General features: G+C 37.9%; 2 protein-coding genes and 1 long non-coding RNA gene across 5 annotated transcripts; 1 reads left to right on the forward strand and 2 right to left on the reverse strand.

Annotated features, from left to right (window-relative positions):
* Nucleotides 1–150: 150 nt before the first annotated feature.
* Nucleotides 151–3389, reverse strand: LOC116015049 (glucan endo-1,3-beta-glucosidase 7-like). 2 transcript variants are annotated; one of them, XM_031255055.1, is made up of 4 exons: nucleotides 3283–3389; nucleotides 2201–3195; nucleotides 851–1151; nucleotides 151–416 (listed from the first exon to the last, which is right to left on the reverse strand). In XM_031255055.1, exons 1-4 carry the CDS (start codon nucleotides 3338–3340, stop codon nucleotides 379–381), a joined length of 1392 nt encoding a protein of 463 aa, XP_031110915.1. In that variant the 5' UTR covers nucleotides 3341–3389; the 3' UTR covers nucleotides 151–378. The 2 variants fall into 2 exon arrangements, with proteins under 2 accessions (XP_031110915.1, XP_031110908.1); XM_031255048.1 differs by having other exon boundaries at nucleotides 773–1151.
* A 1125-nt stretch (nucleotides 3390–4514) lies between these two features.
* LOC115999616 lies at nucleotides 4515–8644 on the reverse strand. 2 transcript variants are annotated; one of them, XM_031239460.1, is made up of 6 exons: nucleotides 8145–8644; nucleotides 7899–7960; nucleotides 5732–7819; nucleotides 5496–5607; nucleotides 5339–5419; nucleotides 4515–5263 (listed from the first exon to the last, which is right to left on the reverse strand). In XM_031239460.1, exons 1-6 carry the CDS (start codon nucleotides 8251–8253, stop codon nucleotides 4689–4691), a joined length of 3027 nt encoding a protein of 1008 aa, XP_031095320.1. In that variant the 5' UTR covers nucleotides 8254–8644; the 3' UTR covers nucleotides 4515–4688. The 2 variants fall into 2 exon arrangements, with proteins under 2 accessions (XP_031095320.1, XP_031095327.1); XM_031239467.1 differs by having other exon boundaries at nucleotides 5339–5404; nucleotides 8145–8643.
* A 2130-nt stretch (nucleotides 8645–10774) lies between these two features.
* On the forward strand, nucleotides 10775–13253 carry LOC116029589. The gene is made up of 2 exons (XR_004100338.1): nucleotides 10775–11440; nucleotides 11543–13253. It is a non-coding gene; the product is annotated as an uncharacterized LOC116029589 (long non-coding RNA).
* Nucleotides 13254–15212: the final 1959 nt, after the last annotated feature.

Raw genomic sequence — 15212 nt, forward strand, 5'->3', positions numbered from 1 at the left:
CTTTTAGTTCGGGAAGAAAGTATTTATCAATCTTGTTCTTTTTAATTTTGAAATGTTGAATTGTTGATTGGGCATACAGGACCCAATGCAACAAATGTCCAATAAATAACCAAAAAAGGCGGTTTCAAAAAAAAAAAAAAAACCAAAAAAGGCCCAAAGGATTTGAAGTCCATGAATACAGCACACAATAAAACAGTGTCAGAAGTCCTTTAGTTTACATCAAGGAAAGGAGCACCCATAAATAGAAAACTTGTTTGCATGAATCTTTCTTATCCACACAAAATCTACTTTCCTCACCAACGCACGTACACAAGAATAAGAATAAAGATCCACTCAAACATGGACACACGCTAAGTTGATTACAATTTGTCTTCCTTCTCAGCCACTTCCCCCAGGATAGCTACATCCATTATAACCTACACAACAAAATATAAAGAAAAGATCTGAAGGTTAAACTTTAAATCATCAAGTGGAGCTTTTTAGGGGCGGAGCTACAATGAGGGCAGTAGAAACAATTGTCCCCATTCACCCCATCCTTACTCCTACTCCATATATAGCCCTTGTATGTATATATATGTATATATAGTACATGTTTTAGATATAAATATATAAAAACAGATAAAATAAACAATTGATTAGTTATGCTGGGTGGCAGATGTGTGTATCATGCTAGGGAAGGTCTATTTCTTTATGAGTTTATGACGCTTCTTTCAAGGCTTTTTTAATATATAAAAAAAAAATTAAAAAAATGGGTGTAAATGAATTGTATCACCTGAGCATATTTACCCATTGGACACTCTCGGGTTATAGTTGTGACTAATCAGAAAAAAGTTGGAGATGAGAGGCTCACTAGGATTGTTGGAGGTGAGGGTGGCTGTTTGTGAGAAATCACAATTCCATGAATTCTTTTCCGATGATTGGTATACGAGGTTCATGGCGTATGTCGCATGAGAAGCGATTGTGTTGGGCTCGAAACAGGCCCCACCGGGCTGGATTGGGCTACAGTCGATTCCTTGTAGTGCACAAGCATAATCTAGATTTGCTTGCAATTGGGCATCTGATACCCCAGCCTTGGGCACGCACCACAAGCTACTGTTCTTCTTTGACGCCGGAGGAGCCATCGCCGGAGAAGTCTTTGGCGTCGTTGGACTCTGTATTTTTCAACAAAAATGCATTATATTTTTATATTATATGCTCAACATCAGTATTGTCAAAGCGAACCGATACGCCCCACATCGGGCCTAATATTTGACCGACTTTTGCAGGTTGGCCTGTTAGGCCCGCAGGCTTACGGGCAGGCAAATTATGCTGTGAACCCAGGTCCACCTTGCAAGGTGGACCTGGGTCCAAAACTACGTTGTTTTTATCCTTTTTTTTTTTTAATCGCTGAATATAGAGTTGTCAAAAAATGTGTGAATGTAGAGGTTTCAAAGTGTGAATGTAGAGTATAGAAATCGTGAATGTAGATTTATGATTGTGTGAATGTAGAGTTGTCCAGAAATGTGTGAATGTGGAGGTTTCACATTGTGAATATGGAGTATAGAAATCGTGAATGTAGAGTTATGCATGTGTGAATCTGTAATAGAGTTAAAAGTTCTAACAACTTGTAGCCCTGTAATGTGTGAATGTGGAGTTCTCAAGTTGTAAATATGGAGTATAGGACCTGTGAATATAGAGTTTTGAATGTGTGAATGCATAACAGTGGTAATATAGTTACTAAACATATAATCCTGTAATGTGTGAATGTGGAGTTTACAAAGTGTGAATATAAAGTATAGTGTATGTGAATCTAGAGTATAGTGTATGTGAATGTAGACCCAGGTCCACCTTGCCACCTTGCAAGGTGGACCTGGGTCCACGGCATAACAACCCTTTACGGGCATCACAAGTTTTTTAAACATATATATTACAAGAAAAAGGGTTTGACCCGCAACCCATGCGAGTAATGGGCCTTAGTGGGCCAAGCCTGTTAGGCCTTTTTTCGTGGGCCATTATTTTTGTAACTCTAACTCGTCTTATCGTGGGCTTCAACCCACTATGATAATACTACTCAACATTATGCATAATTGTATTTGAGGACTTAATATGTAAACTTAACTGTGCAATCGAGTGCCACTTGACCACAAAGATCTTAATTATTTTTATTGAAAGTAGAACTTATAACTAGTAATTAGCAAGTTGGAATTGTGAGTGAGATTACCTGATGGGTGGAAGATTTTGAAAGTCCGGCATCATAGGTCATGGTTAAATCGGTGTTATAAAGACCAAAGGATCTCTCGGAAGTCGGTCCGGGCTTCAAATCCTCGTCGTACAGTGCGAACAGATAAGTGTCCACTGATTTCCCCGGCATCAATGGAGTTCCGACCATGGACCTCAGGTGAGAAACGAGGTTACCAACGTAAGCCTTGGCGTTATCAACGCTAGGACCAACCTCGTTACTATCTCCCTTGTACGGCCACCCCGTTTCCGCCACCGCAATCTCCACTCCCTTAAACCCCATCGCATTTAACGCCGACCTAACGGCGTCCAACTGCGCGTCAAACATGTTCATGTACGTTATCTTCGACCCGGCGTCGTATCGGCCGCCGTTTGGTTGGAATAAACAGAAGGCTAACGTTTCGGGCCGGGGGTCACTCTGGAACGCGAAAAACGGGTACGGGTTGATTAAGAAAGGAGCGCCGGTGGAATCTATGAAGCTGAGCAAATCTTTCAGGGAGTCCGTTATCGCCGGATCGAATCTCCCGGACGACGGCGGCTCCGAGGAGACCAGCATAGACATCCCGTGGACCGTCGAAACCTTGATTTTCCCTCCGACGGCGGCGGAATTTAGCGCGTTCTGGAGATTCTGCATCGCCGGTAAGAGCTGCGTGATCAGATTCCGGTCGCCGGAGTACAGAATCTCATTCCCGACGTTGATGGTCGTGATCTTGCTGGCGGGGTAGAAGGCAAGAACGTTGGCGCCTATCCAACTCTTGGCAAATCCGGGATCGGCGGCCATCGTCGGAATATCGCCGTTAGCCACTCCGATCATGATCCCAATGTCCGTATTCGCTAACGCTTTTATCATCGCCGGGTCCGCTCCGTACAACCGAACCTTTTCAATGGAAGTAGACTGCAGGAGCTTCGCCGTGGCCTCCGGCGCCGGCAGATTATCCGCCACTTGGCCATAATTCACCCCAATGAATGACTGAGCATCTGCATTGCCATTAACACACTGTATTACTAAACTAATCTCAACTAAAAGAACCAGTAAAACATACAAAAAGAAACAATCTTGATTACCTGAAAGCTGGAAAAGGAAGAGAAATAAGAAATATGAACTGTAAAGAAGATTTGCCATGCTGTAGTGCTGCAATCTGTTTGGCTTTGGGAGGACGACGATGAAATGATGACATTTTTAAAACCAGGAACAATGTTTTAATATGCCCTGGCTCCTTCACTTTTTCCAAGTTTCCATTTTCGAATCCTTCCATGTTAAGGATTCCCTATCTCATTCCACTCTGACAGGCAAACTATACCAGAAAAGTAAATTGCACTAGAAAAATTTTATACAACTAACTTGACTAAGCGAGTTTTAATGTATAATATTTATCCAATGTGCCAACTTTTTTCTAACTTGTAATTGAATGGACATTTGTAAGTGGAGGCAAAAGAATATGATGGAAAAGAGGTTTGGTCTAAAGCATTTTGTGAAGCACACTGATAGAATTGGGATTGGTTTACACTTCAAGGACAAAGGGATAAAGTGGAGTCGACTTTAGGCAGGTGATCCACGCATACTTCGTTCATAAGAAATGCCTAAACAACACTACAAGGCAAACCATAAAAGGGAATTTTTTCTGTGTCAAGGTGTCTTTATATCGGGTACAACTATGTATATATCTGCTACTTGAATTGCATGAGTATAATAAACACTTATTTTTGCAATAAGCGGTTTAATCAGAGACATCGTACTTAATTGTACTCGGTATAAAATGTGTAGATGTGGATTAACATCTTAGAAATTCACTGACTTTTAATATCCATCCATAATTCCATATACCTTAATTAGAATGCAAGATTTCAATGGCTATGGAGCCAGGTAGATCAAATCTTGAGTTATAATCAAACTTAGCTTAAACTATCTAAATTAAGTATATTACCACTCACCAACAACATATGATTCAAAAAATGGAGGGAGCTTGATTCCCTTTAAACAAGATTTTTGATTAATGGAGTAGCAATGAGCCAACGATTGATAAATAGGGTTTGATTGAAACTCGAAGTTGGGGTATTTTAAAAAATTTATATATTTTGATTAATAAAACTAGCTTTGCAAATTTAGTGGCAATTCTCAAGTAAAGTTAAATTTGAAACCTATACTATTATCTAATCAATTCGGCTGGGTTACCCTATAACATCCTTTTTCAAAAGCCAGATTCTTGATGGGTTTTTCTTTAACCTGTTGCATGCTACTACTAAAATTCCTTCTGCAAAAATCAGCAATATTATGTACTGTTTTAGTTCATCATCAGTTGATCACAAAGCCGTTGACTTTTTCTTATTTTTAATCTTCAAAATGAGGACATGCATATACTGAACCATTCATCAGCTTTGATTTCAAGAATAAAAAAACTATTGAAGAAAAGAAATCAGCTTTGATGGTTTCATTTCAATCTTTACAGAACTAAATGCTTATTGCAGAGGCATTATAATAAGTCGATGGTGATCTCATCTATGAGTCCCTTAAGCAAATGCTTTTCAACATCCTTTGCAATCTCATCTTTTTCTAGGAAGCCAAACATGGTCTCATCCCACCCAAAATCCCACATACAGTTGATGTCCGGGTCGCGATTTTGCATGTCTTTCGCAAGCATATTGTTGAAATACTGCGATGAGTCGCATGATTCCCGGCCATTCCAGCCATAGGAGCTCAGCTTGTCAAAGTCTCTGCACAGTTGCTTGATCAGATCATCTAAAGATCTTACCTTGGTGTAGCTGATGCTTATTTTTGCACAGGGATGGAGTGAGAGTTCTTGGCTCCTTGCTTTTCTTCTCAGTACTTCATAGCCACAGTCTGCTGTGAGCTTAAAGTCTGCACCTTGGTTGATATGATCAGTGGCATGGAGAACGCTGATCGGTAAGTTGAGCTTCAGAAGCGCCTCTGCAGTGCTGAGGAATAGATGGCTTTTGATCAGTGTCTCCTTAAGATGCTTTTCTGATTCAGTCAGTGGCTCGTGTATCGCTGGTGCAAAAGTACCAGTTTTCAGTCCTGGTGGGTTTTCTGCAACAATCAGAGAGTTATTGTTTCTGTACTCTAATTGTATTCACTAAAAAAAAAAGACAAATATGTAAGTACCTGAAGTTTTCGTGGGGGTGATTTTAAGCTCTTCTTCTTGGGATAGCTTACTGGTTTCTTGGTGCCCTGAAACATCATAAACTAATGATCATGTTCTACTATGTCCATCATATGTGCCAGATGTTTGAATTAGATATGTTTTGCTAAATGTAATTACCTTGCTGATTTTGTGAAGTATTTTGTGGATTGATTTCTGGGTTTTGTCCAAATCCCAGTTGTTGTTCTTCATCTTGGAATTCATTCATACTTAGTTCCATTGCATCTTTCTTCTGCAGGAATAAAGCATAATGTGATATTGAAGGTTAAGATGCAAAACCTGAACTCATATTTGATTAGCATAATACTCAATGTTATGTACTTTATGGAGGAAAGGTTTATCAAACCTGAACTTACATTTCCATTAGAACTAGGAGATGTCAAGGCATTCGGGTTTCTGCATATGTTTTCACCAGCAATGTTGCAGGACTCTTCTTTTGGTTCACTGCCTATTTCTGATGTTTCAAATTCAGAGATGTTTCCATTTGATTCCTTGGAATGTTCTTCACTCGATTTGCCTGCTTTCACGGCTGTGCTGCTTTTCACATTATGTTTCGTCTGTTTTTTCACTTGCAATATTGGTAGCTGCTGTTTCGATGGCCCAGCCATGGGTTTGGGGGTTCCTTTTCTACCATCCAATCCATCTATACTTTTAGATGCTTCTTTTCTGTGGATTTGAATGTAACTTTCTTTCTTCTTTATGACTGGCACCTTGATAGGCTTCTCTTGTGCAACCTTCTGGGTTCTGGGTGTTAATGCCTGTGGAGACTCGTTTTGATCAACGCTTTGCATAGTGGCTCTAGGCCCTGAAGATTTCCCATTTTTGGCAAGCTCTTCAGGGTGTATGCTGTTTGAGAGATCTTTCTGAGTCCTTGCAAACTTTCCATTTGAAGGCTGCCTTTTTTGAACACTACCTGTTTTATTCCTAAATGTCTGTGAAATTCTGGTCTCTACTTGACCTCCATTGGGCTTTCTGACTTCCAATTTTTGCTCTTTTCTATCTGACTGGTTCATGTCCTCCATCCCATCAGGTTTTCTTGGCTTTTGCAGCCGAGGGGCTTCAGTTTTTTCGAGGGGAGTTTGTTGGTTCTCCGGAAGAAGTCTGTCAGCTACTTTGTTTTCTGTCTGATGTATGTTCTTCCTGTGCTTGGTTATTTGCGGCGACAAGTTTTCAGCGACTTCCATCTTGTGCTTTTGTGGAAGGTTTGGCTGTGCCTCGTTCTTCGAGATGGTTTCACTGCTTCCATGATTTGGTGGCTCTTTCTCCATTTTCAGGAGATTTCCAGGGAGTTGATAAATTTGAGCAATGTTGCTTTGGTGATTCTGTCTAACTGCTTGTTTCGCCCCCTTCTGATGTGAGATTGTATCAGAGGCAACCATGGCAGAACCACCATCTTTAAGGGGAACTATGGCATCCAGAGATGACAATACATTCTTGGATTGTTTAGTTTTCTTATCAATGTTGTGGGGTGGCTTGTTTTCTGAATCAGTAGTCGATCGAACGCTGGAATGTGCAGGTTTCTTCAGCTCTGGAGATTCTTTCTTCTTAGAGGTTGATGACTGTCTTGTTGCCTTCACATCTGCAATTTGGGGAACTTCATCCAGTCCCATAAGTTTTGCAATGACATTCGAAATTCTCCCTTTTTCTGCTCCAATCATTGATGCATTTGCCTGGTTTTTGGGCTCCAAATTTGCAGAAAGAGCCTTGAAAACTGAAATACTAGCTGATCTTCTATGAGGTTTCTTTTCATTTGGTGGAAGAGTTTTCTCTGGATATGTCAGGGCTAGAAGTCGCGGTTCACTCGTTTCTTTCTTGCTGTGTGATTTTCTCGAGGGCTTATCGAACGAGAATCTTGGAAGGTCCAGTTGCAGCTTCTGATCTGCTGTTTCTGCAGCACTAACCTCATCTTCATCTTCATCGAGCAACGTTATCCGGTTCTTTCGTTTAGGGTTGATCATGTAGTTGGATGTTTCCTCCAGGTTCACAAGCATTCTCAGGGATGACTCCAAATCCATGGCACCTTTCAAGAGCTCCTTCCCAACTTCAACTGAGTATCTGTCAAAGTTAACGCCATCCGAGCAGGCTTTGAGGATCTGGTTTATCCTCTGTATCCCTTTCGAGATTTCACCGACTTGAACACTCGAGAGAGTAACAATCTGGCTGCTTGAAGGATTATGATACTTATCAAAACCTCTCCTTTCCATTTTCCCCAAATCCAGTGATCTCTGCCCAATCTGATGGATAAATCCCAGCACTGAATTGTTGGCTGAAGAGTTCAGTTTAGTAAACTTCCCTCGATTTTCGATGGCAAATGTGATTGCCATGGACAGATCTATCTTTCTTCCAGCTGCATAAGGAACAATCTGCCCAGCAGATTCTTGAACATGGAATGATCTGTTTCCCCCCCTCCCGGATATCTGTGAATTCCTTGTTCTTGAACCTGCCTGTAAATGGAGTAAGTGAAATTACTCAATTGCTTGTTATCATAACAAAGATTCCAACTTTTCTGCAGTTAGAACTTACGGATTCTAGAGTTTTTATCTGTCGAGAACCCCGGTGAGGTTGTCCAGCATTTGCATATCCTCCTGGTTTGTTCATACATAGAATAACTTTCAGCTAGTCATAGAGTTAACAACTTAACATGCTATCATTCTACAGACATTTTGCATATATATATATGGAAGAGTTCATAAGTTTTCTGGTTCTTGGGATGTGAAAGCAGTTTTGCAGAATGCAGGTATGCAATAAATGATGTCCCCGAGTATTTACCTCTTGACGAGGAGTGTGAATTCCCGGAATTCTGAGCAGCAGCCATCCGTTCCTTCCTGAGCCGGAGATCGTGCAGCAGCTTCTGTGCCAAGTCCGATTTTGCTGCCATGTTTTTCCCACACTCAAGCCAATTCCCGCGAAGATGGAGCTTTTTGCAGTAAGACTGGAAAGTGCAGAAATGGGGAATGGGAAATGGGAATGTTTCTTGGTTTGAGTTTTGGCTTGGTGAAATGTCTGTCACTTAGGTGGGAAGCCTTATTCAGTGTTTGGTAAGATGGGAGCTTGGGGAAAAATCAATGATAAGAAGTTTGGGGGGATTTTCACCAGGCAGGCATCTTACTTCTATTCTAATCCAAGCAATGTATGCAAGTTTCAACAGCTTCAGACAAAAGATTTCTTTACTGGAATCTGCTGCTTCTCCTTCTTCTTCTTCTTCCACTAAAGTCAGATCTAACATGGGGTAACATGGTTTTTGCAGCATAATATGTATGATTGTTCCTTTTTCAAAGTGGGAATTATTTGCACTTCTCAGTTTGGTTAGTGGAGATTGATGGCTGGCTATCTTCTGTTTAGTAAAAGTGCAGATTCTGCACAGCATTGATGCTGCCTTTGTAACAAAGCATACAAACATTTTTCTGCTGGTTAGCCTCTGCATTTGAATTTGTGGTGCTAATCTTTGCAGAAAGTTCGCAATCCCTATTCAAACTATGCACTTTGAGTGAAATTCACCTTGTGATTCTAGATAACAAAGGTTTACGATGAGGTAAACAACCGCCAACTTAGCTGGGGTTGTCTCCTGCTTTATTTATCCCGACAGGTGTAAATAGTATGACATAATTATGTATGATATATTATATCTTATTGTATCGGACAGAACTTGTAGCAACGTTATCCGTAACGAAACAACGTAACATATATGTTGGTACCTATACTATCGAGACTGATGCTGATTGACACAGTAAAAAACATTTAAAAATAAAAAAAAAAAAAAACACCACCAGAATTAATGAGTGATGGTGAAAAGAAGAAAGGGTTTGATTTGGTCAATGATTGGAAGTAACGATAATTTGTTTCAACTAACATACCCCGAAACAAAAGGTTTTGCACATAAAATAAAAAAGAAACAGAAAAAATATTTATATGTTCTTACATCACAATCCACTCAGTGCAGGAAAACTCAGAAATGGATTCTAATTGCAAAAACGCATTGTTCTTCGCGTTTTCTGTTGTCATTTCCCTTCAAATTGTTGCTATAGATGCAAACCCATTTTTAATCGATGCAATTTGCTTGAAAACTATGAAGCCTAGCTTTTGTTCGCAACAATTGAGATCGGATTCTCGCTCCATCGGCGCAAATTATACCACTTTGGTCAGAATTTTACTGGACAGAGTGGAGTCAAGGGTGGTTTCTATGAAAGATGTTATTCGTGTGATTTTAAGACAGAATTTACCCGTTAATCAACAATTACGGCTTGCAACGTGCCTGGACGGTTGTAATGAGGCAATTGTTGACGCTTCTTGGTGCAAATATGCCTTGAAATTGGGATCGGGAGACTTTAAAGGTCTAAAATCTCAAGCTTTTTCACTTCTGAATCATTTCAAGAAGTGTGATAATTTATTTGAAGAATCTCCGGCTGAACCTTTGAAGATTAAGGAAGCTAGTGGGAAGATTCAAGAACTTTGTAATGCTATTTTGGTTATTAGCAAACTCGGGATACTAGAACATCCTTTTGATGTGTGTTCGGGGTTTAATTGTTGAAGGATGTAAGCATGCGTTTTGCATTTGTTGTTGTTGCCTTTTTAATAAGGATTTCCACTCATGTGAAAGAAAATGTGTTTTGATAATTTGAAATATAATATTTTGTATGTTTTGAATACTATATATTTAATTTTTAAATTTTGAAAATTAACGTTTTAGATACAAAATCTATCTAATTACTTCAAAGATCAAAATTATCACCTTATTGCTTAACCTTTTCAATTGCAACAAGTGAGCCGTTCTTCGTCGACAGTCGCATATTCGCATTTCTTCCAATACCAAATTATCATTACCAATAGCTCTTTTAATAGTAGTAATGCAAAGACAATAGCTCTTTTGATCGTATTAGACATTATACATTTTGTAACATTAAGATATAGAGTTTGTATTTTAAAAAGTGTTTGTTGAACATAACTTTGTTTGACACATATCTTGTGTTATATCTTAATAGGTGGTACTATCACTTTTCCTAGTTGATTCTAGACTCAAATCACTCTTTTTCTATATAGGCATGCAATTACGTACCACCCGACCACAAGATCAGTAGAACGTATATTAGATAAATATTACTCTTTTAGAATAGTATGTAAACTACATTAAAAGGTGACATTTAAAAATAAGATTTTTCTTAATCCTTCTTAAATTTATTATAGTACATGACATGCCTTAATAATATTGAGTAGTTGATAGTTTGATACTACTCACTTTTAATAATAATATAATAAAATAATAATAAAAGTAAAATAATCAATCAAATGTCATATCGAAATAAAAAATTATGGAAAGAAATTTTTTAGAAGGGAGTAACATTACTCTTTAAAACATTATGTGACAAAAATTAAACAAAAATCATATTGTATTATTTGTATCCCCTCCACCGCCTCTTCCCAATAATATTCTTAACTTACCGGTATAAGTAAAATACGTGGCAACTTCGTACTATTTTCCGAGTCAAAAACCACGAAACTTACCCCCAATAAAACTCCATCGCCAACCGTCCATTTATTTCCACAATATTTTAGTCAACCCTCGCCCCGAAATCTACGTCCATGCTCATCACACCATAAAAATATCCACCCACTCTTCCAATCTCAGCCGTTAGATCATTCCACGCCCTCAATAAATTACGTAAAGCCTCAGACGTTGTTATCGCATTTTACAGCCGTCTGGCCTCTTTGCCGTTTATCCTTTCTCTGCAGATATGCAATTTTGTTCAGATCTATGCGACCACCGTTGTTTTCCGTCGATGCTTCCTCAATTTCCTCATAGATCGATCGACGATCTATTGATTGAGCATGATTTTGTTGGTAGTTGATGAACATCGGATGATATGCCGGATCTGATGACGGTTGGTGCTGCATCGTCGGAGGTAATCTGACTAGTCTCCATCTCCGATGATTTTTGATTCGTTTTTCTGTTTTGTGAGTTGTTTCGCCTGAGTTTCCGTGATGTCGCGAAGGACATGGCGGCTGCTGTCTTCTCTCGCCTCTATTAGCCGTCTGATACTCTGATGGTTCGCTCTCACGGATTTGGTGAGGTTGGTGTTCTTACCGGCTGATGATTTTCATGATTTTCGGGACATTCTGTTAAAGGCTTTGTAGTATTTTGTTTTGATTTAGTTTATCATGTGAATTTCCAGATCCTGGTGAAAGCAACTATGGTTGCTAGGCTGTTTGTTTGATCGGATATGTGGATGTTTCTATTTTGGACTACCAGAGCTGATCAATGTGACCTATTTGATCATTGATGCTGCGGATGGTAGAGATTTGGAGAATGAAGTGCTGGTTGATCAAGGTTAAGATGGTTTATTGATTGTTCCGTTGATTTACGTTTCGTTCTTCATTTAAGCTTGTGAATGGTGATAATAATGCATTTGTATAATATAGGTAGAGACGAGGCGATACGGTAGGCAGGATAATGAGTTGATAACTGTGTTACGTAATTATTGTTGTCTACCGACCTTTGCCATGACGGGTGCGCTCGCATGGCAGGTCAACAACCCTAATAAAATTTATGTTTTTTGTTTTTGGAGAGGAGATGGCACGGGATTGCCTGGCTCTCCTTTCCGGTGTGTCGTGTCCCTCTTTTTTTTTCCTCTTCTCTGTCTCATTGCCTCCTGCTCCCGTTCAAGTTCTCAACCCTCAGAGCAAACTATTCTGTTGCTTGTCCATGAATAAATACACATATCATGGATAAAAGTAACTTAAAGCACAATTGATACCCGTACGACACCAACAACAGCAAGAAAACTATCAACTACCAGGCCTTTAAGGTATTATCAGTTCACCACTGCACGACTACTTCAAGGTACACAATATAATTCCCTTTACGTTATTTCGATTATTCAGAATTCTGTCATAAATGTTGATTTCAGATATTTTTATTAAGCACGAAATTCCTTAATATTAACACCCAAGGCAACTTACACATAAAGAAATGGATTCTATTTTCCCATCATTTCCCTCTAGTAATGGTAATGCGGTTGTCAGCTATTACTTATGTATTTGTCCGATTATTTGTTAAGTTAAACTTATCCACCCATTTCAGCAGGTTTATTTTAACATTCATGTATTTTGAATAGTCAGTATATTAGATTCGTATATCCAAAAGCACAGTGGTATTTGAGTGTTGGTTGTTTTGCTATACGAGTTTCTCACATCATTTTCAACTTGGTGACAATGGTGATTAAATTTAAGTGATAAAAACTTCATACTATTGGAATATACATTTCATTTTCTTGATATTGTAATTGTTTTGCTGTTAATGTTCTTTGCAGAGTACAATGTAACATTATAAATATTTAGATATTTATATTTAATGGGGACTAAATTTAAGTGATAAAAACTTCATACTACTTTTGGAATATACATTTCATTTTCTTGATATTGTAATTGTTTTGCAGTTAATGTTTTTTGCAGAGTACAATGTAACATTATAAATATTTAGATATTTAGATTTTCTGTAACTTGTAAGCCAAAGAGCTATATATAGCAATAGATGTGAAAGTGAGTGTAAAATTTTTTCTATTGTTGGCAGATGAGTATTAAGTTAATGATGATATCTCTGGCAATCCTTTTAGCTATGCACTCTTCTTTTAGTTATGATGATATCTCTGGCAATCCTTTTAGTTATGCACTCTTCTTTCTCTGAAAGGAAGTATTCTCTGCCTTCTCATCACCTTCTTCATCTGCACTTCTCTCAACCATAAAAGGAATCATGTAATGCTGGGAGTATCATGTTTTCTGAAGATTGAGGTCTCTGAAGAAGTGCATTGGTAATTGTTTAATGGATCTGGTTTATACTTCTGAACATGTCAACTTAGCAATGATTGTGAATTAAATTTCTCCCTATATACTATGTTTTATTTTGCATTCACATCAATTTTGGGTGATGTTGCAATTATACTTTAAAGTCAAAACGAATGTTAACACTACCTTGTTTTTTGTTGCATTGACGGGTTGGATTTAGTTTGTTTAGTATGCAAATCTGAATTTTATAAGTTTTGGTGGTTTGGTTTTTTAGCCTGTTAAATCTTTTGTAGTCTATATTTTCAAATGGTTAAGAGTTTGGGTTTTTTTAAAGAATCTAAAGAGAAATTAGTATAATTGTGTAATGAGTGGTTAAATACCTGAAAACAGAGGGCGATACATTGAAGAACATTTTACAATAATGGACATGTATTTAATACGGTGGTGAAATAAAACAATCTTTTTGAATGATCAGGAGTTAATGATTTAATTTTCAGAGTGTTCATGATTTAATTTAATTTTAATTAATAATATGAGGTTAGTGTTTATAACTACCAGTGCATTTGAAGTGGCTTATGCCTGATGTTTCGTATGGATGGGTCTAGGAGCTCGAGTTGGAAGAGCGCTCAAATATTGCATTTGAGAGGATGGTGGTTCGAATCCACCTGGACTCCTATTGACTTTCTTTGGCATGTTATTAGATTTTCTGCTGTTCAATAAAATTCATAAAGTTCACTTCTATGTGTTATGAAATGGTGATAGGCTGTTGAATTATATATGTTATTTTACGGTCTATATTTTGTATTTTTATAAACTTACTTTTTGGGTGTATTTCCGTAGAGTATTACTCCGTATTTATCCCTTTTTTTTTTTTTTTTTCTTTTTAGCTGATGTTAAGCCTAGATTTATAGTCTACTTTTTAGGTGTGGCCTACCGAGTATGTAGTGCCAAATTTTAGTGGCCAATCAAAGTTCCCATTTTCTTCTGTTGATTGTGGCCCAGCAATACAATTTTATCATCATAAAGATTAAGAAGAAAGAAACAAAAATCCTCGAAATATAAAAATGCTTGCATTCTTTTCTACTTTTAGGGAGGGGGACAAATAGCTCACAACCTTGCATAAATACAGTGGACTCAGACTGCAAAGACTGGAATAGTGTCCCCTATTCCCACCTTGACTTAACTCCAAACAAACCCTGGTTGGATAACACATAGCCAATCAGCCATAGTCTTCTCCCAAGTATTTTCTCTCAATTTTCAATTACTAATATTATAATTTATAGTCATAAATCATTATCTACAGAGAAATCCCAATTTGTGATGAAGTGTGTCCATTTTCCAGATATATCTTTTGGGGCCACAAAATTGTTTTCTCTCCTGCCTTAGTTTTTTGCTCACTTTCCTGACCCCATGCTTTAGCTTTCTTATCCTAAACGCCGACTAGCAATACAACACACCTTTAGTCTTTAGACTATACATTATTCTGATTTTTTAATAATCCATTTGAGGAGCATTAAAGAAATAAGGATGAGATGAATAACACGTAGGCAGAGACAAGGAAAGATATGGGGGCTTAGTGGCTCCTCTTTTTCATATATTGCCTCATTTTCTCCAAATACTTCCTTTCCATTTGGTCTTCACTTGCAAAACAAGAGCTTGCAGTTTTTTTTTGTTTTGATACATTAGTTTTCGAGCTCCCGGTCTAATTTTAAGCCCCAGAACTCTATCCAAAAATCACCAGAGAGGTAAATTGCAAGTCACCCGAATAGCAGCTTGCAACTTTCTTTTTTTTGGAATCCTAAGGGTCAGCTCTGTTTTGAATTTCTTTCTCTTTGAACTGTGATTGGATTGGTGGCTTTAAAGGTTTAATGGTTTAAAATAAATGAGCTAGCTTCTTGAAATATATCTATATCTATACACTTCCCCACTGTCAACTTGTTTTGTTGAGTGAAGGATTGTTTGTGGAAGAATACCAAAAGAGTAAGTTTGGGTTTTGTTTTCAAGATTGGATTTTGTTTTTTCTTTTTTTTTTTTTTTTTTTTTTTTTTTTTTTTTTTTTTT

This window comes from Ipomoea triloba, chromosome 1 (assembly GCF_003576645.1).
Source record: "Ipomoea triloba cultivar NCNSP0323 chromosome 1, ASM357664v1".
Taxonomy (NCBI): domain Eukaryota; kingdom Viridiplantae; phylum Streptophyta; class Magnoliopsida; order Solanales; family Convolvulaceae; genus Ipomoea; species Ipomoea triloba.